The 22648-nt window shown below is 39.2% G+C and overlaps 2 protein-coding genes across 2 annotated transcripts; one reads left to right on the plus strand and one right to left on the minus strand.

The window, feature by feature from the left end:
• Positions 1–4485: 4485 nt before the first annotated feature.
• LOC109217533 lies at positions 4486–7884 on the minus strand. The gene is made up of 2 exons (XM_019381792.1): positions 6520–7884; positions 4486–4922 (listed from the first exon to the last, which is right to left on the minus strand). The coding sequence occupies exon 1, from the start codon at positions 7667–7669 to the stop codon at positions 6530–6532; it is 1140 nt and encodes a 379-aa protein (XP_019237337.1). The 5' UTR covers positions 7670–7884; the 3' UTR covers positions 4486–4922; positions 6520–6529.
• An 11998-nt stretch (positions 7885–19882) lies between these two features.
• Positions 19883–20308, plus strand: LOC109217532. Its single transcript, XM_019381791.1, has 2 exons — positions 19883–20029; positions 20120–20308. Exons 1-2 carry the CDS (start codon positions 19883–19885, stop codon positions 20306–20308), a joined length of 336 nt encoding a protein of 111 aa, XP_019237336.1.
• The last annotated feature ends 2340 nt before the right edge of the window (positions 20309–22648 follow it).

The raw sequence follows: 22648 nt of genomic DNA on the forward strand, positions 1-22648 counted from the left end.
TTTAATTTTTATCCACTAATTATAATGCTCAGCAAAAATAGCCACTACTAATAGGAAAAAGACTGTTTTACCCTTCCTTCTAAGCAATGGAAAGTGCTCACTTGTATAATGTATTTGAAACTTCCAATCATAGCTGGACGGTTTTTCTGATAATTTGTCTGTTGATTATACCATGGATTACTGGAGAAGGTTCGTTACTTTTATATATATTTGTTAAACTGAGAATAGATTGTTGCTAATGATTTATTACTTTCAAAGTCCCCTTTTTCTTTTTCATCGTATGAATTTAGAATTGGATAATATTGTTTAACTAGCTTATTTATACTTTACAGAGTGCAATGTGTTTTACCATTTGTGTGCCTATTCTGTTACCACCCACTACCATCATCTAGGAAAATACACACATCTTGGATGTATAAAGGACAATTGGTCCTTAACTTAGAGTTCCAAGTTCAAAAGTTAAGGACACTTGGTCCTGAACTTAGAATTACAAGTTCAAAAGTTAAGGACACTTGGTCATGAACTTAGACTAACAAGCTCAAAAGTTAAGGACAATAGGTCCTGAACTTACAGTTACAAGTTCAAAAGTTAAGGACAATAGGTCCTTAACTTTGATTTCCAAGTTCAAAAGTTAAGGACAGACAGTCTTTAACTTACAGTTACACATTCAAAAGTTAAGGACAAGCAGTCCTTAACTTACAAGTTCAAAAATTAAGGACAATAAGTCCTTAACTTTGACTTACAAGTTCAAAAGTTAAGGACAGACAGTCCTTAACTTACAGTTACACGTTCAAAAGTTAAGGACAAGCAAGTTCAAAAGTTAAGGACAATAGGTCCTTAACTTTGACTTACAAGTTCAAAAGTTAAGGACGTTTGGTCTTGAAGTTTGAGTTCCAAGTTCAAAAGTTAAGGACATGTAACCTTGAAGTCCTGAACTTAGAGTTCCAAGTTCAAAAGTTAAGGACATGTAGTCCTGAAGTCCTGAACTTAGAGTTACAGCTTAAAAAGTTAAGGACATGTAGTCTTGAAGTCCTGAACTTAGAGTTTCAAGTTCAAAAGTTAAGGACATGTAGTCCTGAAGTCCTGAAGTTAAGGACATGAGCAGAAGGGTATTTTCCTCCGGACAGTTAAAGTTTATTAAACCAGTGGCTAAAGACTAAAGACATTTAAAACACTGGCTTTAAAATAAAGACATGAGCCGTTAGTGGCTATTTGTGCACATCGCCCCCCTAATTATGAGCCCCATTGTAGAAACACCTAAACAAAGAGCCCGTTTTGTTTGGAGTACAGGATAGTACAATCCGAAATTTTCCCCATTGGGACAATTGTTTAATAAATAGTCCTCTTTTTATTTTTTTTGCAATTTATGAACCTTTTAGAACACGGTCTAAAGATCTTTTATGAACAAACTGAAAGTCTTATAAGAAACGTTAGATCACGGTCTAAAATCTTATAAGTCATTGCAAATATTAGGTGATAGACTAATGTTTTACCTGGAAAGTTGAGCAATATATGAATAAACATTAGACTCAAGTCTAATATTATCGGGAAGAGTAAATTTTTAAGGGTTGTTGTTACACAACTTTTAGAAATAGGAACAAAATCTGGGAAAATTTTAAAAATAGCAGATTTACAACTGGTCATACAAAAATAGCCCAATTTCAAAAGTAATCGAAATTTAGCCACTTTTTATGTAAAGATAAATCTGAGCGAAAACACTGTTCAAAACCCGGAAAATACGCCAGTATATTATGCTGGAGTTCCAGCATAAGTATACTTGAACTCCAGCATATTATACTGGAGTTCCAGGGTAGTATGCTGGAACTCCAGCATAATATGATGGAGTTCCAGCATAAATACACTAGAACTCCAGCATAATATACTGGAGTTCCAGCAAGTATATTGGTCCAGTATATTATACTGGAGCCAACAAAGTACTCTGGTCCAGCATAATATGCTGGAGTTCATACACAAGTGCACCGAACTCCAGTATATTATGTTGGACCGGTCTCTATTGCAGCAAAACGGTGGCTATTTTTCATTAACTTGGTAAACGCTGGCTATTTTTGATTGACCAGTCCAAAAACTGGCTATACCATGCTATTTTTACACAAAATCTAAATAGTGGCCTAAAAAAGGGGACATTTGCATAAATCAACCTAGTACAATACTTGTATCAAATTCAACATTAGTTATACCTTGTTTGGTTACTTTTTGAGTGTCCCCATAAATAATACATGCATAAATTATGCAGAATTTTATGTATTAATTTATCCATGATAGAATATGAAATACGAATATAACTATCAATAATATATGGATTAAAACACTAAAATAACAAAATTAATTCTCATAATAATTATCACATTATTAATTCATAATTCATGCATAACTTATCTTTATACCAAACAAATCATTGAAGGGGTAGGAGAGGGAGTCAAGGGATTGAACCCTACCCAAATGGAACTTCAGAGTTTTCTATTACTTCTTACTTCTTGGGTATTCCTTTGCCCAATTCCTTCAAAGCTGACCAAAAAATCGGATAGGGTTTTTTTTTAAGAGTAATATTTAAAATCTTTTACTATTTCTTTATATCCCCAACATAAAATATTGAAACACCAGTCATAATTGCTATTGTTCTTATCACTCAAAACTTTCAGTTTGTCAACTACCACCACTTACTAATTTGAAAATTGGCAATAATTTCAGCTTTTCTTTTGAAATTTTAATTAATTAACTCCCTAAGTTGGCAAATTTGAAAGTTGCATTAATTGTTCCAAATGTTTTGAGAGTCAAATATATGAAAATTCAGATTTTTTTCTTAGGTTCTCCTTTGTCCAATTCCCACCAAAGCTGACCTGAAATCGGAGAGGAGCTCTTTTTTGAAAAACTTTAAATATTTTACAGTACTATTTTTGTTAAATTTATTTGCTTTACTTAAAGTATTGAAACACTTAGCGTTATTTATTATTTCTATCACTCAGAACTTTCAATTTGTCAACTACCACTCCCTTTCATTTGGTCACACCGATGATTTCAAAATTGGCAATAATTTCTTTCTTTGAGTATGAAGAAATCTTGATTAATCAGTAAACCTTTAACAAATCAATTGTGATATAAATTTAAGCAAAAAGAAGATATACCTTTTTCCTAAACTTTTTTAATAACAAAGGCTAACTACTACACCCACCCTCATCAATTGAACAATTCGAAGTGACGATTCAATACCTTATGGTGTGAAAAGTAAAATGTTATTTGAATCCATAATTTAGTCTTAATAATAATTTCTTTGAGTTGTCTTTCGTTCTTATAGAGTGTTCATGTTTGATAAAAACTTATCTAAATTGGGTAATTACATAATTTGAGAAACACAAAATTTCATAAATGGACTTTTCTTGTACCAATTTAAGAATTGTTTATGGCTTCTTTCATTCTAATGATTTAATTATTTGTTATTGGTAATAAGTCATCTAGTTCAACACATTTAAAATCGGAGGCTAAATCACGAAGACGTAACAGAGATGAAATAAAAGATTTGCAGGAATTTCAATTTAAGAAACAAGTCAAGGATCCGAAAATTTGGCTGTAAAATTAAATATATGGGATTATATCATAAACCTTTCCCAAATTATTGCCATTTAAACTTAAGTAACTGGATTAAATTACTATTTGTATTAAGAGGAATTGCCACACATTTGGCCTAAAAAAGACTGTAACTTAGGGCGGGTTAAAGCCTACTGTGCAACTTATGAATCACCCACCCATTCACATAAAATAGCTTGGGCTAGCTAATTTTCGAATTGGTAATTAAAAATTAGCCAGCGTTTGAAAAGTCATTTAAAAATAGCCATTATTTTACTGCAACAGGGAAAGTTCCAGCATAATATACTGGAGATTGGAGCACATGTGTATGAACTTCCAGCATATTATGCTGGAACTCCAGCACATTATGAAATTCCTGCATGTTATGCTGGAAGTTCTCATATAAAAAATTCGAACTCCAGCATACTATGGCAGATTTATCTTGACATGAAAAATGACTAAATTTCGATTACTTTTGAAACTGTGACTATTTACTACTTATATATCTAGCTATTTTTTAATTTCACCCGCCCACTCATCACCTAATATTAAATTAACACTCCATATTGTTCATACACATTCCAGTTTATTTAGATAATGTGCTTATCCAACTACATATATCCTAATGTTGTCACTGAATGAATCTAGTAACTAATGCGCTAGAGAGGCTGAGGTAAGTATCGTGGCAGTTGCCCTTGTCCCAAGTTGTCTCTGTCTCAACTTGTTGCCATAGCCCAAGTTCTTGTTCTCTTTTGTCATGCGTGAATTGGACAATTGACCAATTTTTAGCCTCTTTGTGGTAGGAATATAAATGATCGTTCACATATTTAAAATTTTATACGTTGAAAACGTGAATCAAAGGATGGCGCTTCACAAAAGTAAACTCCAAATTACCAAACGATATAACATAAAAACAAGAGTAAATAGAGAGGAAGAAGGATCCAATATTTTGATCCAATTGCAAACTATCATTAACACGAGGAAAACTGTAATATAAGAAATCAACAAAGGTAAGAGAAGAAGGGGGAGCAAACGGGAGACTTTATCTTCTTTTCCTTTTAGGAACAAAAGAAGGGAAAAAGAGAAAAAAGAGCAATGAGCCAGTTGCTACTTTTTGCTCCTATTTTCCTCGAAATACCCTTTTGGGAACTCCACTCTAAGCCCACACCCCTATTTCTTTTTTAAAAGTTGTGACCAATTTCCACAACCACTAATTCACACCTTATCCTGTCTTCTGTACATAAGACCACAACAAACACGCATCATTATTTGTTTATTACAAAAGAGCTTTTGGCTTGCGCCTCTGTCTCTTCATTGCTTTAACAAGATTCCTATCCCACCTGCAAATCCATTTAAAAAATAAACAGTACGTGAGTCGAGACTTGTTGAGATACCCATATGCCACATCCAAAAACAAGGTCATTCAACAAGACAAAACACTATTCCCATCGATTAAAATAATCCGTTAAACTAACCAACTAACACCAACAAATCTAGTGTAATCCCACGAGTGGGATTTGAAAAGGGTAGTGCGTACGCAGACCTTACCCCTACCTTACGCAGATAGAGAGGTTGTTTCCGATAGACCATCAGCTCAAGGAACAATTGAAATAAACTATTCCACAAAATAAACCATATCATGTGTTTACGCCAAATTGATAACTACTACAAGTTAGAAATTTTCCATACATGATACGTATTCTCATTTTAATTTTTAGATAAAAAGAGCAATTCAATGCACAAGGTATCCCATGTTCACTTAGGGTTTGGAAAAAGGCCATACCCAAAGGTAACGATGTAAACAAATTACTCTAATGCAAGCATTAGTGGTTACTTCTACTGCTTGAACCCTAACCTATGCACGAAGACAACTTTACCGTTAGCTCATTTTATTATTTTTTAGATACTAGAGTTAAATTGCTTAGTTTGGTGTCTAGCACTAGACTAGATGGTAATTCCGCCAAATACAAAGATTATTTTGGAACCCTTGTTTACTTGGAAGAAAGTTGAGGCATCTGTCCCATAAATTAATATCAAAAGGAGCTTATATCAAACACAAAACAAAACAATAACTACATTGCAAAGTTTTTGGAATAATGGTGGAATGGCTCAGATTTGAACAGGCATTAAAGTATCCAATTAGTGATGTTGATGAATGATTAACTTTTTCTAAAAAGCATTGGCTCAAATCTTTTGTAGGCTGGATCGGGAACTCGAAAATATTAGAAAAACTAAAGCTTGACTTGACCGACACATCATCTGATGCAAATATTATCCTAATATTTGAAATTTCATTTTGAGCATCTACAGGCTACAATTAAGTAAAACGCATATTCAGGCAATTTTTGCGACGTTTTGCGACCACCTAGTAAGTTGTAACAGTTCCAACTCATAAAGATATAAAATAAGGTTATTCATAACACTACAGGTCGAAAAATATTGCTTTTTATCCGGCTGTCCCTAGTAACACAACCCATAAGATGTGACTACTAAAATCAATCCAAGCCCACCACTAAATTTAATAAAATTATGATGACGACAACAATAACAAAACGCAATGTAATTTTACAACTGAGATGCGGAGAGGATAGTATCGCGGAGCGGAGGGGATTATATATACGTAGATCTTCGGCTTACAAAAATTTAGTAAAATCATGACATATACTTTTAAATAAATATTTTTATTATTCAGACCGAGCGTCCCTCAACCATTTCAACCTTCCACAAAGTAAGTAACTAACCCACACCTAAACTATTTCTTCAACACATAACAAGATTGTCTGATACGTTTTCTTACTTTAATTTGTCTATCATAGAGTTAAATTAACGAATTCTCTACACCAATTAAGACATGGCCAAGAAAATTACCATAGTTAATCTAACAACCAAAAGCAAAATAAATAAGAAAATAAGCTAATGATAAATAAAAATACTTACCGGATCCCATTTACTCCCGGAAAATGACCTTATCCGCTATATCCATCAACGGCTTCAAACAATCCGGCGAAAATTTTCTCGCAAACAAGTGTGAATACGTATTATTTGATTCCCGGAGCTCCTGTGAGATCTGGGTCGGGTCATAAGCATCTGGGTGTCCGTCCACACTGCCCGTCCAGTGAGCTCGAGTAAGAGGTTCCCGGAGCTTGTAAATAAGCTGCGGTGAGATCTCGAGCGGGTTATAAGTGTGTGGATGCCCACCCACGCTACCCGTCCAGTTAACCCGAGTAAGAGTGTAATGGGTACACCTATCCGGATCCTCCATCGATAACAGGGTCGGAAAATAGTGCTCTTCAGGATAACACGAATCCTTGTTCAAACACGGCAGTTTGAACTTCCTCCATAACCTCCTGTCCCTTATCACTAACTGTGCATGCTTTCGAGTCAGCGCGAAGAACTGTGACCCGACCCGAAACTGGTCGAATGGAACTTCTGGTAGCATCACGTTTTCCCCTCTGGCGATATACCGGTCCCACAACTGTGGCTCGCCGGAGAGTATTTCGATGAAGCTCCGGTGAGCCGGAAACTGAGTCGATGAGAAGAGAGAATTGTAAACGAAGTTGAATGAGTGGAGAGGAATGCACTGTTGAGAAACGAGGGCAAAATAGGAATTTGAGGAGTCGTCTAGGATGGCAGTGGCTAGGAGGCGGCGAGCGGCGGAGATGAGAGAAGGGGAGGCGCGTTGAGTTTTCTTACCGGCGATGAAACGGCCGTTAAAAACGCCGCCGGGAGAAGCGACCTTACTAGAAGGATCCGCATGAACATAAATATTAAACGAATCTTCGTGGCCGGCGAAGAACCGTTCCCAGAGAGGCGCGAAATAGAGATCAGTATTAGTGAGGAAGAGAAATGCGATTTTGCGGCGGGGATTGGTGGTGCCAAGGCGAGAGACAGCCCTAACACCGCCGCTGTTACCGCGTTTATGGGTGGATTTAAGGGTTGCGCGGCGGAAGAGAGCGAGGTCGTCGATCTCATCGGGGAGGGAGATTTTATCGGAGAGTTTGTGTGGGAGAACTCGTGGGGCGAAGAGGAAAATCAGTGGAAATGATAATAAAAGTACAAAAGAAAGTACTAAAGGTGCGTTCAACATAGTGTAGTAACTGAAGCAAAAGAGAAAATGGGGTAAGCGTCAAATCTGAATATAACTAACTGGTCATGTACAATGGCGAAAAAAGAGCAACTGATACAGAGAAGATTATGGAGAAAATGGATAGAAATTAGAAGAAGAAAGGGGGGGGGGGGGGGGGGGTGGTGATGTAATGTAAATGTAGAGTCAGAGATGCAAAGGTGGACGTCCTATCATGGCGATATGGATCAGGACCGAGTATGGTTTAATTATAAAGACGACAAATTTGGTGATTGGTTTTGTGGATTAGTATCCTATGCATTCGGTCGCATGTAATACAATGTGCTGTCTTTCCTTGATGAGCTTTTGGAAAGATGTAAAATATTGTTAGGAAATTAGCATTTCCCTTAAATATTGACAAATAATGATTTTGGTCCTTATGATTGTTTGACCAAAAGGTGTTAAGCCTTTTAGTTATACCAATTAATGATAAAATAAATTGTAAATTTTACTCAAACATAATCAGCTTTAGATCTTAGCATAATGGATACTAAAATCAAAGAGATCGAGTTTATAAAATATTTCTTGGGATGATTGAAAGACATTGAATGTATTACATCTTTGATATACTGTTCCGTATTTGTAAAAGCAAAGAAGATTAGGAAGGAGTCTCGTTGATAACTATGAGATCTAGCTTTATTGATTCAACAATGGAGATTACAAAGGTTTGTAACCCAAAATCTAGACTTCTTCCTTTGTTCCTTGGAGGTCTCTCCCGTGTCTTCTGTGTCTTTTCCTCCTCTTTTTCTCTTCTTTCTGCTTTACCCTCCTTATATACATTGTCCATTTCCCCTTTTACCCAACGGTTCTTAACCAGCGTGCCTTCTCATAACTGCACTCTTGCTCGCTCGCCCCAGTGTTGTGTTCAACTGTATAAGCTTTCTGATGGCTCGATCTCGGCAGTGTCGAGATACTCGTCGCTATTACGCCTCGTGGGAACGACCATGGCGTGGTCGACCCCTTACCATTCTCTTTAATGATAACCATCTGGTGGTCAGATTTTGACTCATACAGTTAGTCCCTCCGCCCGTTGAGGTCGCCTTTTGGCGAGCTCCATGGGCGGAGTCTGTCGATTCAAGAGTTAGGAGAAATCTGGACATGGTGCGAGGGACGAGGTCCTTATGTGAGGTGGCGACGTGACGCTTCGAGGACTTTATTGGGCCGTTACGTCGGTTCAGAGATGGATCGTCATATCAATTCAGGGTACCGTGAATTCCTGTTATGCGTCATTATGGCGCACGTTTCCCAGGCACCGTATCATTTCCCGTGCCCTTTCAGTTTTTTGGATTGGCGGCTCTCGGGTTTCCCGCTCAGGGCATTTGTGTTCCTATAAATAGGGGGAATCCCCCATTTGGTTGTTATGCTTTCCAATTTACCTGAGAGAATTTTTCAAACTCCCACCTTCTTCAGTTTTTCATACTTCTGCTTTCGTCGGAATTGGATGCGACCATTCTCTCTTTTCCTTCATCGTTCCTGTTTATTTCGATCAAGACATACAAATGGTTGGTACTTCTTCCCATACCGATAGATTTGTTGAAGTTCCGACGACGAAAAATGACGTGCCCCTTCTTGAAGAGGGAGTAGAAGTGGTGGAAGACGAGGGATTTCCAACAGTGGATGAGATAGTACCCCGCCCCGGGAAGATGAGGACTGACTTTAACAGTCCTGCCGGAAATGAACCAGAGCCTGTACCTTCCACCATGGATGAAGCGGCGATTGCGGCACTCAAGGCCAAGTGGGGAATCTGCGCTCATATCGAAATGGTACCGGTGGCGCGGAAGGACATTGTACATTTGCACCGCCCGGGATACTGCGCATTTTACGCGTACCCCTTTGTTATCGGGTCGCTTCCTCTCCCCTCTCTGGTGGTAGACTTCTGCCGCTTCTACAAAGTGTGCCCGGCTCAACTCTCTCCATATGCATACAAACTCTTCCTCATGCTGATCAAGTACGCGGAGCTTGCCGGACGAGGAATTTCCTTAGGGCACATGCTTCACATCTTTGCCCTTTATTTTCTTCAGGGTACAATGATCCATATGCGCCATCGAGGAACCAAGAGTTTGGAGGTGAAGATGGACGATAAGGCTAATCGCCGCTTTTGGGAAAGCTACTTCTATGTGCGGACAGAGCACCTTATGACGGACTCCGCAGGGTTTCCAGAGACGTGGAACTTTGCTCGTGAGTTTTCCTTTGTTTATTTTGTGATTCCTCTTAAGGCGGTCGTCGATTCTTCTCTTTTAGGTGATATTGCTAAGGACTTGTTTTTGCTTTTGCAGCCGAGAGACTACCTCCCCCACTAGTTGACGATGGGTGAGCGCAATTCTCCCCCATACAATGGGGATTCGTGAGTGGGCGTCCTTCCATGAGAAATATGGGCATAAGCCTCTCACTGGTGAGTTGACCCGCTGCAATTTTTCTTTACTCTTTGCCTCGTGGTTTAACCTTGCCATTATATGATCGTCTTTCTTTGTCGACAGGGAGAGTGCGAAGGAAGAGGGCTCCTCCGCTCGCATTCCGTCAACCGGCGCCCCCTGCCCGGCCTGCGCCGAGAGCTGCTGCCAGTCCTGCGCTGAGAGTTACTGCCCAATCTGTGCCTGCGGCCGTAGTCGTGCGTGCGGAGACTACTCCTCAATTAGAGACTCCGGTTCCTGCTGTCCGTTCAACGGGCAAATCTTCTCACACCGGTAGTAGAGAGGCCTCGTCGAAGAGATGGCGGTGGTGTTGGAAGTGGCTCCTCAACCTGAAACATCTTCGAGGGGCGACCTTGCCTTGCGGTGCCCGAAGTCGGCGGTGGTTCCGACCCGGCCGCAGAGGCTACGCTTGTTGTGAGCGGCTAACAGGCTGATGTGGCGAAGAGATGGAGTCCCGAGGCTGTCGTTGCTGTCTTGGACGACCCTTCGACATCTCGACCGAACCGTATTCCTTCTTCGGCCAAAGAGAGGGGAAAAGGCATCATGGTTGATGATTATGAGTCTGAATCTAACATCGACCCTGATGATGTTAGGATGTTTGAGGAGTCTTTTACCCGAACTGTAGTGAGAGCGGGAGGCCTTTCCCGAATACTTGAAATTCTGTCGGATCTCAACCTTCTGTGGGATACAATGGATTTTGTACCGCATTTTGACCTTCTATGCTCTGCCGCAGAAAGCGGAGCTCTTCAGGATGTCAGTGACGCCGAATTGTCGCCTGAGGGTAAGTTTCCCTCTTTCTTTTTTGGTTCTTTTTTTTTTTGCTTTATGACCTTGGTCTTTACCGACTCCTTTCTTCTCTTTGTTTTTAGTCTTACATGCTAGAGATCGAGAGTGCTCGTAGGGCCGAGACTCGGGCCAAGGTTTTGTTGAAGATGCTTGAAAAGTATCGGCGGTATCGTAACAGATGCCGTGAGATGCACGAGCGGCTCAGGGCGGGTACTGGCTCCCAATCCATCAGGGAAGAGCTGGAAAAAAGGGATTAGGAGCTGATGCAGTCCATCCGCAGATGCAGTGAGCTCGAGGAGTTGCTCCGTGCCAAAGACGAGGAACTCGAGGTGGGCAAAAGGGTTGCCGCGGAGTGCGAGGACCTTCAGACGAAGGTATTGTCTCTGCAAGCCGAACTCGAGCAGAATGCTACCAGAGTCGAAGCTTTGAGCGCTAAATGGATGGGGAAGTTGGCCGAGCTGGAAAAGAAAGTGGCCAAAATGGAGAGTGCCGAGGAGGCTCGGACATCGGCTTTGGCGAGGGCGGCGGCGCTGAGGACACTATCCACGTCCTCCAATCTGAGCAGGAATCCTAGAGGGCTACAGCCATGCCGAGGGAGGCGCGGCTCGAGGAGCGTATTGGCGAAATCGACCGGGAGGCTTCGAGCCTATGAGATCGGGTCGTGACGCTCGAGGCTAGAAGGAACAACTGTTGACCCAGGTCGAGTCTGCCTGTGCCACATTCCCACACCGCCTATATGAGTTATGGGTCCATGCCGAGGCCCAGCGAGACATTTACAAGGGTTTGTGGGAGGCGGGGACTTTCCTAGAGGCCACCTTTGAAGATGCTCAGGCAAAGGCACGCGAGGCTCGCACTGCTTGTGGATATGACCATGCGACTCCGGAGGCTGGGGAGGGCATTGATAACGAGGGCGAGCTCCCTTCTGATGATGATGATGAGGTCGGGGAGAACGGCGGTGGGGATGATGCGGAGTGAAGCTTTTGCTGCATCCTATGTACTTAGTTTTTATTTTTTCTTTTGTTGTGTACTTTCATCTTTTTCCAAGGGCCCGTTTCGGCCATTTGTAAGGTACGGTTGTCGCGCATGTACATTTGAATAAAATAGTTATTTCGTCTTCATTTGTGTATCTTTTGATTTCCACTGTGATGAGTCCCTGACTCTTTTGATTGCGAATTCGAACTTGCGAGATTGGGCGAGGTCGGCTTCCGATTTACCAGCTCAGGCGGAACCAACCTTAATTCGGACGAGGTCGAATTTAGATTCGCCATCTTTGGGCGAAATCAGTTCCGACTTGTATACTCGAGCGGGACTGAATTCCGACCTACTAATTTAGGCGAAGTCAATTTTTCCATGTGTATTCGACTGAGGTCGAACTTCTTTTTTGGCGAAGGCCGATGGCCGTAGGGGTGTCACTTCGAGCAAGGTCGAAATTATAACCCGTTGTGAATTCGAGAGAGGTAGAACTTCTCCTTTGGCGAAGACCGATGGCCGTAGAGGTTTTATTTCGAGCAAGGTCGAAATTATAACCCGTTGCAAATTCGAGCGAGGTCGAACTTCTCTTTTGGCGAAGGCTGATGGCCGTAGAGGTGTTATTTCGAGCAAGGTCGAAATTATAACCCGTTGCGAATTCAAGCGAGGTCGAACTTCTCTTTTGGCGAAGGCCGATGGCCGTAGGGGTGTTATTTCGAGCAAAGTCGAAATTATAACCCGTTGCGAATTCGAGCGAGGTCGAACTTCTCTTTTGGCGAAGGCCGATGGCCGTAGGGGTGATATTTCGAGCAAGGTCGAAATTAAACCCGTTGTAAATTTGAGCAAGGTTGAACTTATCTTTTGGCGAAGGCCAATGGCCGTAGGGGTGTTATTTCGAGAAAGGTGAATATTATAACTCGTTGCGAATTCGAGCGAGGTCGAACTTCTCTTTTGGCGAAGACCGATGGCCGTAGGGGTGTTATTTCGAGCAAGGTCGAAATTATAACCCGTTGTGAATTCGAGCAAGGTCGAACTTTTCTTTTGGCGAAGGCCGATGGCCGTAGAGGTGTTATTTCGAGCAAGGTCGAACTTCTCTTTTGGCGAAGGCCGATGGCTGTAGGGGTGTTATTTCGGGCAAGGTCGAAATTATAACCCGTTGCGAATTCGAGCGAGGTCGAACTTCTCTTTTGGCGAAGACTGATGGCCGTAGGGGTGTTGTTTCGAGCAAGGTCGAAATTATAACCTGTTGTGTTATTTTCATTGGGGAACATTATTCGTCGCCGTGTTGTTTACACGTGCGTCGGGGCAAGTCCTGGTTTGCTTAATTTTGCTTTTACTAAAGAGTACTGTGCCTTTCCTGGGTGAGTCCCAGTTCGCTCAATTTGGCTTTTATTGGAGAATGCCGCGTGTTCCATGGGTGAGTCCCAGTTTGCTTGATTTTGCTTTTACTGGAGATTGCTGCGTGTTTCATGGGTGAGTCCCAGTTTGCTTGATTTTGCTTTTATTGGAGATTGTTGTGCGTTTCCTGGGTGAGTCCCAGTTCGCTCAATTTTGCTTTTATTGGAGATTGTTTTTCAATTGTTGATCTATACCGAGCTATTTCTGTCATTTGTGATACGCTGCGGCTTAGAGGGTCTTGCTCGGTCATTACTTGCGAGATGGCATGCTATGGAACCATTTTTCGGGGTGTTTCGGCGGTGTTTGTCCCTTGCTTGCGTACTTATGCGAGCGCTCGCGTTCCTGTTTCGAACCAACAAAAGAGTGAAGATAAACCCAAATAAAATTGAATGTTACCTCGGCCTAACAAGCCAGTGAAAGGAGGGGTGGCGTTGTAGAGTTACTCGCTCCGCCTAGTACTCGGATAGTGGTTTCTGATTTGGTAGCCACGTTTAGCTTCGCTATTTAACTACATCTAGACTTCTCATGAGTTGGGCTTACCTCATCCGTTGGGACACCGAGGCCGAGTCCCAGTCCGTTATGCGTAAACAATAAGGGAAATATGTCATGCTTTGTTTATAAATCATCTAGCATATGTGATACGAAAATAATGCGGGATATGCCTCATCTTCCAAAGGGTCATGCAGTAGGTTATCATCCCTTTCCAAGGGGTGGAAGTATAGGTCGGTATACAGGGTGAATACATCGCATGGGTCGCGGTCATGCCAAGCACATAGTGACCGTGGTTCTACTTCAATCGTGCATATGACTTGCTAATCCCACCGTTACGAGTGGGGCATGGGTCTCGTATAGACATCGGTTATAATTTTTACTTTGTGTAGGGATCTGACCTAGATTGATACGGTTATTTCAAAAACTTATCTATCATTCTTTCCAAGTTGGGGTTGTCACCGAGATGGTGAGGTTGTAACTGCCTGGAAGTAATACTTGGCTGGTTCTAGATCTAAAGGAAACTAAAGAATTTGGCTAAGAAATCCTCACAGACGGCGCCAATTTGTTTGACTAAAAGGTGTTAAGCCTTTTAGTTAAACCAATTAATGATAAAATAGAGGGTAAATCTTAGCCAAACATAATCGGCTTTAGATCTAAGCATAATGGATACTAAAATCAAAGAGGTCGAGTTTATAAAATATTTCTCGGGATGATTAAAAGACATTGCCTGTAAATAATAAGCTTACATCTTTGATATACTGTTCCGTATTTGTAAAAGCAAAGAAGATTAGGAAGGAGTCTCGTTGATAACTATGAAATCTAGCTTTATTGATTCAACAATGGAGATTACAAAGGTTTGTAACCCAACATCTAGACTTCTTCCTTTGTTCCTTGGAGGTCTCTCCCGTGTCTTCTGTTTCTTTTCCTCCTCTTTTTCTCTTCTTTCTGCTTTACCCTCCTTATATACATTGTCCATTTCCCCTTTTACCCAACGGTTCTTAACCAGCGTGCCTTCTCATAACTGCACTCTTCCTCGCTCGCCCTAGTGTTGTGTTCTACTGTGTAAGCCTTCTGATGGCTCGATCTCGGCAGTGGCCGAGATACTCGTCGCCATTACGCCTCGTGGGCACGACCATGGCTTGGTCGACCCCTTACCATTTCCCTTAATGATAACCATCTGGTGGTCAAATTTTGACCATACAATGATATCTAGGTAAGATATTTAACTCTTAATTAACTGAAATCTGTATTTTGTATCTCTCTGCCCGTAAATCTTACAAATTTAACGAATTTATTGACCATTACATCAGTTAATTGTTCATGTATTATGCTAAAAAAGTACAATTGCAATATATTGTGTATGTATAAAGGGAATAATGCATATTTTAGTTAATTGAATTTGAATGTTACGTGTGTTTCACGACTTCATCTATTACAAGGAAATTTGAATTTACTACATGAGGATCAAAAGTGCTATCATCTCGATACAGTTTAAAAAAGGCTAAATAACTTCCTAGCCATTTAAACTTGTATCAGTTTGTAAAGCCGATATATGAACTCTTGAGTTTTCTATTTGAACACCTTTATTTGAAAAAATGGCTACTAATAAACACTTGTGATGGTGCGTGTTGTTCAATTGCTGTTGACATAGATTTAATTTAATATTTTATATAGCCACATCATCCATTCATTCACATTTCATTGACACCTGTATCTTCAAGGTCCCAATTTGTGGGCCCTAGTTTTTTCTAAATTTATTAAATTTCTATTTTTTTTCCTCTCTCCCTTCTTTTATTCTTCACCTCCTAGGCACGAACTGTAAACAGAAGCTCCGATAATGGAGACTGTAAACATAAGCTCCGATAATGGAGACTGAAGTTCAACCGAATTTCACCTATTTGGGAAGAACCTTCACCGATCTCAGTATTAACGCAAGTTCCTCAGCTTTGAGTGATTGCAACAGTGATAGATCCGGCGAGTTTCCAACTGCTTCTTCACAAAGCCGGCGGCTATTTTTGTCTTTCGCTTCTGAAAACTCCGATGAATTAATCGAGCAACTTGTCTCCGGTCTCGAGTCGGCGGCTATTTCGGAGGGATAGCAATCTGGAGAGGTTCTATCTGGAGATTGGACTATATCATCTGGAGTTAGAAAGTTTGTTGGAACAAGGGTTTGCTTGTTCTTTGGGGAGATCTCTTGAGCATTATTTTCTTCAGGAAATTTTGGAACAAATGAAGGGCTGTCAACTTAAATATTATTTTTTGTAGCTCTTGTGTAGGGCTTTGTTGTGATGAGTGATTAGTTTTCTTGGCATTGACTAGTTTTCTTCTGGTTTTTGGAGTTTGGTGTTGATATCTTCGAAGGAGTTACGCGAGTGCGTTGGGGTGTGCTAAGGTTCTGAGCTTTTTCCTTTGTTTGGGTTGTGTTCTATGTTTTGCTAGAAGTGGCTATGTTCCAAAATTAAATGCTTGACTTTATTAATATGGTAGAATAGAAGGGGGAGGGGGAAAGGGAGGTGGGACTTTGGTAGGGAAGACGAGGGGAAAAGAGAAGGGGAAAGGGAAATGTCTCTTTTTTCTTTTTCTTTTTCTTTTTAATAAAAACAATACTTTCACGCGCCTTTGTAGCGTGATTTGCACACAATTTAGCCATGTCAGTTGCGCCGCTTCCACATAGGCATAGTCAACGGTCAAATGTGTTTATTAGTATTCATTGCATTAAGTTGGAGTGTTCAAATGGGAAAAGTGCAAGTTCATGTATCAGCTTTTAAAAATCCTACAAGTTTAAGTGGCCAGGAGGCCATTACGCCTTTAAAAAATGACTCTTGTACAGAACACATTCGTAACTTTTAGAAACATAATAATATTCATCTTTTAGCTTTTAGAAGACATATAGGTAGTTTTTTTACATATTTAATTAAAAGCAAAGGAAAATCTAACTGATGAATTCAAACTCGTAAATTTTGTTCTAGCTTTTTGGACTATCAGATTTTTACTGGAGAGACGAAAATGTGGAAGTAGTACTATGCAATTGAATATATTGAAATTCTTACTCATATATGGGGGCTTTTGTTTAAGCTATTAGAAAACCGAACCACCTTAAGTTATTGTAGAGTTACTTATCTTGCGTTTCTACATAGATAATATCTACTTTACTTACCGAAAAAAAAAATTCTTTGTTAACTAATATTAGATACAACATAAAAATAACAATGCTTGTATAATTTATATCTAGATGAAATATCTATAAGGACAAGAATAATCTTGATGCTAATTAACGAGCTTTCACATCTTATGTTGTTCTAATTGAGCAAAACTCTACCATTTTGAAACTTGAAAAGCTTAATCCACCACCCCAAAATCAAATTTTGGGTATTGACCAAAAAGGGGGTCCATGACCTTATTAAGTTTTGATTAGTCTATGGTAGAAATAGCATGGGGTAGCCACTATTTAAGGTGGTATTTATTTTTTATCCAGCAATTCTAATATTGAGCAAAAATAGCCACTACTCTATTAAAATTAATATGAAAAGATATTTTTACCTTTCTTCCCTTGCTTTTCTTCCCAAACCCTCGCCATTCAGAAAAGAATGTCAGAGATCTTACCTAGATGACAGAGAGTTTGATCTAGTCCCTGGTTCGCCTTTTTGACTCATAACCTTATCTGGTGTCTTCCTTAACCTGTCATTCAATCAAACAGTTATTGCCATGTCTCAATAATTCCCAAATTAGCACACACCATAACACTACATCAAATTGAGAAAGAATTTTATATTTCTTTTGCAAATATACTTCATTCTGCTGTCAAAAATTAGGCAAATCAAGGCAGATGTAAAAGTTGCACATTTAAATCAACAAAAGGAAAAGACATACTGCTAAAATTAATCTGAAGTCAACTAGACGAGGATAAAAAATGCAGTACTGGATCCTCAAACAGTGAAAGGGTGGTTGGTCTTGAGTTTTAGTTTCCTGAACTTAGACTAAGAAGCTCAAAAGTTAAGGACAATAGGTCCTGAACTTACAGTTACAAGTTCAAAAGTTAAGGACAATAGGTTTTGAAGTCTTGAACTTAGACTAACAAGATCAAAAGTTAAGGACAATAGGTCCTGAACTTAGGCTAAGAAGCCCAAAAGTTAAGGACAATAGGTCCTGAACTTAGACTAACAAGCTCAAAAGTTAAGGACACTTGGTCCTGAACTTACAGTTACAAGTTCAAAAGTTAAGGACATGTAATCCTGAAGTCCTGAAGTTAAGTTCAAACGTTAAGGACATGCAGTCTTGAAGTCCTGAACTTAGAGTTCCAAGTTCAAAAGTTAAGGGCATGTAGTCGTGAAGTCCTGAACTTAGAGTTCCAAGTTCAAAAGTTAAGGACTTGTAGTCCAGAAGTCCTGAACTTAGAGTTGCAAGTTCAAAAGTTAAGGACATGTAGTCCTGAAGTCCTGAACTTAGAGTTCCAAGTTCAAAAGTTAAGGACATGTTCAAAAGTTAAGGACATGTAGTCCTGAAGTCTTGAACTTAGAGTTCCAAGTTCAAAAGTTAAGGACATGTAGTCCTGAAGTCCTGAACTTAAGTTCAAAAGTTAAGGACATAAGCAGAAGGGCATTTTCGTCCGGGCAGTTAAAGTTTATTAAAGTTGTGGCTAAAAACTAAAGACATTTTAAACAGTGGCTTAAAAGTAAATACATGTGTTATTAGTGGCTAACCGTGCACTTCCCCCTTAGTCTATGTCGTTGGCTTTGGCTTTATGCCAAATAACTGGATAATTGCAACCAAATACACGAAAAGAGTTGAGGGACAAAGTGCTAGAGAGATGAAACCTCGTGTGACAAATTGGAATTGTTTCTATTGCTTTTGATTAGTAAAATTTAAATAATCTCCTTTTGTTCGTACTCCCTTCCGATCCACATTAATTGATCTTTTAACCTTTTTTTGTGGTCCATAATAGTTAATATTCTTAAATATTAAGAAAGAATTAATTTTTTTGTTCCAAAGTTGCCCTTGGAGTAAAGAGTCTAGTAGTATTTGTTGTATTTTCAAGAAACAAATTAAGTTTAATATGGTCAATTCCATTGTTAATTAATGCTAAAAGATGAATTTCTTAATATGTGCGAAAACAACCAAAAAATCAATTAAAGTGGACCGAAGGGAAGAGCACCCAAAAAAACAAGAAGTTACCCAACGACAGAAAGCAAGGAGCAAAATCTTCTTGTTCTTGATTCCTTGCCTTTTCTTTCTTCGCCATAGTTTGTCATAAAATTTGAGACTCTCACGCATTTACCTTGTGTTATTAATATGGCAATAATTCAAAGCTTCTCTTGACAAATGTTTTACCAAAACCATGTTTCACCTAAGCACTTCAGAGGCATTTTTAATAGTTAATTGTAGACAAGTGTTTTACACTTTTCATGCAATTGACCCATCCAGAAGCCTATAAATAGGCACTACATTTGTTATTTAGAAACCTCTAATATAAATAGAAATATGGTTATTTAATCCTTATAAAAAAATTTACACTGCTGAAATAATTTCTTAGAACAGTACTAGCACGACTTAAGCTGTATTGTGTATCCTACAATAATTAAATGCCTTCATCTCACAAAGAGGATGTACAATGATAATAAGAAAGATAGATGCACAAGGGTAGTTTAGGTTTTATTCAATTTAATTGAGTTGATTATAGGCGTAATACATACGGAGACACCTAAAGTTGGCACGATCTTTCACTTAGACACTTAAATTAGGACTCTTTCCACTTAGACACGTTTCTTAGGCAATCCTCATACCAATTAGACACGTTTTTTGCTAGTGGCATATAGCGTGACTTCAAACCTATTTAGGCGCGTGAAGGCTGAAAATTGGAGATTTTTCCTTTCCCAATTAGACAAATAACGGTAACATCTATTGTCAATTATTATTTAAACCCTAATCCCTTTCCCAATTCTTAAAAGCCCTATTTGTTCGCTTCTCTTCTTCTTAGATTTCTCCAGCAATTCTCCTTCAGTTCTTGTCAATTCTTTTCTTTTCTTTTCTTCTCTTCTTTCTCTCGTTTGTATTCTCTTCTTGGTATCAATTAATTTCTTCTCTTCTCTTCTTCCTCTCATTTTTCTTGTTGCCGTGTTTATGAATGTCGAACTTATCGGAATCGACGAACTCTTCAATGTCACTTTGCGCTGCCGCTCGAATCTGTAAGTGTGGTGTTTCTCCAAAGTTGAATACTTCTTGGACCCAATTAAACCCAGGTCATAGGTTTTTTGCTTGCAAAATCGGAAAGGTAAATTGTTTGTTCATAATTTGTAAATTCTGTTTTATGAATTATTTTCTTTGATAAAAATTGATTAAAAGTGTTTTGTGATATTTGTAGAAAAAGGGTGGATGTAATTATTTCTGTTGGTATGACGATGAGATGCCTACTCAAGCGAAGAATGTAATTTGGGGTTTGTTAAAGAGAGTCAAAGCTTTTGAAGAGGAGAAAGTTCGAGCAAAGAGAAGACGGATCGTTTTGACGATTGTTGTTGCATTATTGGTCGTTTTGTGGAAACTGTATGACTGATGTACTTTGGTTGTTGTAGGTGTTGTTGGTTTTGTAGGTGTTATTGGTTGGTAGGTGTTTTTGATTAATATGTAATGTTGGTGATGTTGCTTTAAACAATATTCAGCTGAATTTTGTTATAAAATTATGAATTTTGTTATAAACTTCTAAATTTTGAATCTGCTGTTGTAATATACAGCTGCTGAATTTTGAAAGTGCTGTAATGTACAACTTCTGTACAAGGCATAGAACCATAAGATGCAGTTTCAAAATTCAGAACATATAGATTGAAATTGCTGCTATATAGACTAATTATTCAGAACATAGAGTAACTATTCTGCCAAGACAAACAAAATAAGGCTGAAGTTGCTGCTACATAACATATATCCAAAACAGAACATTAACATTACACGACTGAATACAACCATTAAAGTTCAGTTCTTTTAAAAACTAGATCCCAAAAAATAATAGGTTGCTGCTACATAACATATAGACAAAATAAGTTCCTAAGATACTACTTCTTGCTGAAGTTTGCCTTCATCTGCTGCAACTGGGAAGTTGTGACAGCATCTTGACCCTTCCACCTCAAGCCTCTAGCCTTAAAACCAAGGTCAATTCCTGTTGGAGCTGTACTCTTATAAGTTGAACCACTTGCAATAACTCGTTGGCTTGATGTTCCGGGCTGCAGTTTGCCAAATAATGAACCACAATTAGTAAGTTATTTCTAAGTCATATTATAGATGAAATATGTATGAATATATACATTTAGTATTTGAGTTCCACTTGCAGCTGTGTAGATGCCAAATCCAACATTTTTGGACCTTTTTTGTGCTCCTTTTTCAGCATCTTCTTTACTTGCACCCCTTCCTCTCTTTTGGCTGGTAGTTGCTTTACCCTTTGGAGGAAGTTGACTACCTAATCCTCTTCTAGCAGGCCTGCTCGAATTTGCTGAACTTGGTATTGGTTGGCTTGAGCTTCTAGCTTCATTAACCCTTCTAACCCTTGTTGTATCAAAACACACAGAGTTTCTAGGTTGGCTTGAGCTTCCAGCTGCATCAGGTTGACTAGCACCTTGTGAGCTTTGGCTACCTTGCTGTGAAGGCATCCAGTTTTCAGCCTACATAACATTGAGCAACAGATTACATAACAATGATTTTCAGCAAATTACTAGATTCATATGAACAATAGGAAATATTTGACAAGAAACATTTACCTTACAATATCTTTTGTTATGTCCTTGTTGATGGAACTTGGAACATGTCATTTTCACTCCACACTTGGACAACTTTCCATATTTCTTTTTTGGTTCATCTTTGCCTTTTCTTCTGTTCCTCCGAGGTCTACCAGGCATGGGTTTAGGTTTGGGAGGCTCTATCTTAGGATTGTTGGTTTCAGGCCACATCTTCATATTTGTCATAGGCTGGATGAAATACTTGTATGCTTTTAAGAAGGTATCCCTCTTATACCAATGCTCCACTGCCTGTTCAAGTTCTTCATTTATGTGATAGTATGCAAGAACAACATGTTGACATGGAATACCCCTCAACTGCCAAGCTCTACAAGTGCAAACCTTATCAGTCAGATTAACTACATGCTTATGCAGTCCTTCTCCAATCTCAAATCCAACATCAGCATTCCAAAGGACAGTACATTTTCTAGCAAGCTCTTTGCTATCCTCTAACAATAGCCTTGCCATAGGTGATAAATCAGATATCTAAGTATCAGCAAATCTCAACATATCCACTTGCCTAGTCATTATTTTCCTTCTAATCTCCTCCAACATAGTTATAATTGATTTATGCCTAGAAGCTAAAATCCATGAATTATCACTCACACATATTATTTTAAACAACATCACACTTGGAATGCACTTCAAAATAAGCTCTAACCCATGACTTTTTTTGGATAATATAACAAATCCCTACAAATATCCTTACCAAGTTTGTCCAAGTTATCAAGCTCCTCTTTAAACTTAACTTCATAACTAGATTTAGAGCACCTCCAAAACTGTTTTCTCCTTTCCTCTCCTTTCCATTTTTTATGCCAATTAGACCAGATATGCCTGGCACACATCCTAAATTCAGCATTGGGTAAAACTTCATTCAAAGCTGCAGCAAATCCCTACATAATAATTAATTCAAATTACAGCAGCATATCACTACAACAGCAGAATACTTAACAACAGAATTACTTAACCTCTAATTACTTAACATCAGCAGAATACAGCAGAATACAACATCTACAGAATGCTAATGAACAGCTAATTAACAACATAACAGAATACTTAATTACTTAAAAGACTACTTAAGAGACAACAGAACTGAATACTTACCTTTTGCATATCTGCCATCACAGTCAATC

This window comes from Nicotiana attenuata, unplaced genomic scaffold, assembly GCF_001879085.1.
Source record: "Nicotiana attenuata strain UT unplaced genomic scaffold, NIATTr2, whole genome shotgun sequence".
Lineage (NCBI taxonomy): Eukaryota > Viridiplantae > Streptophyta > Magnoliopsida > Solanales > Solanaceae > Nicotiana > Nicotiana attenuata.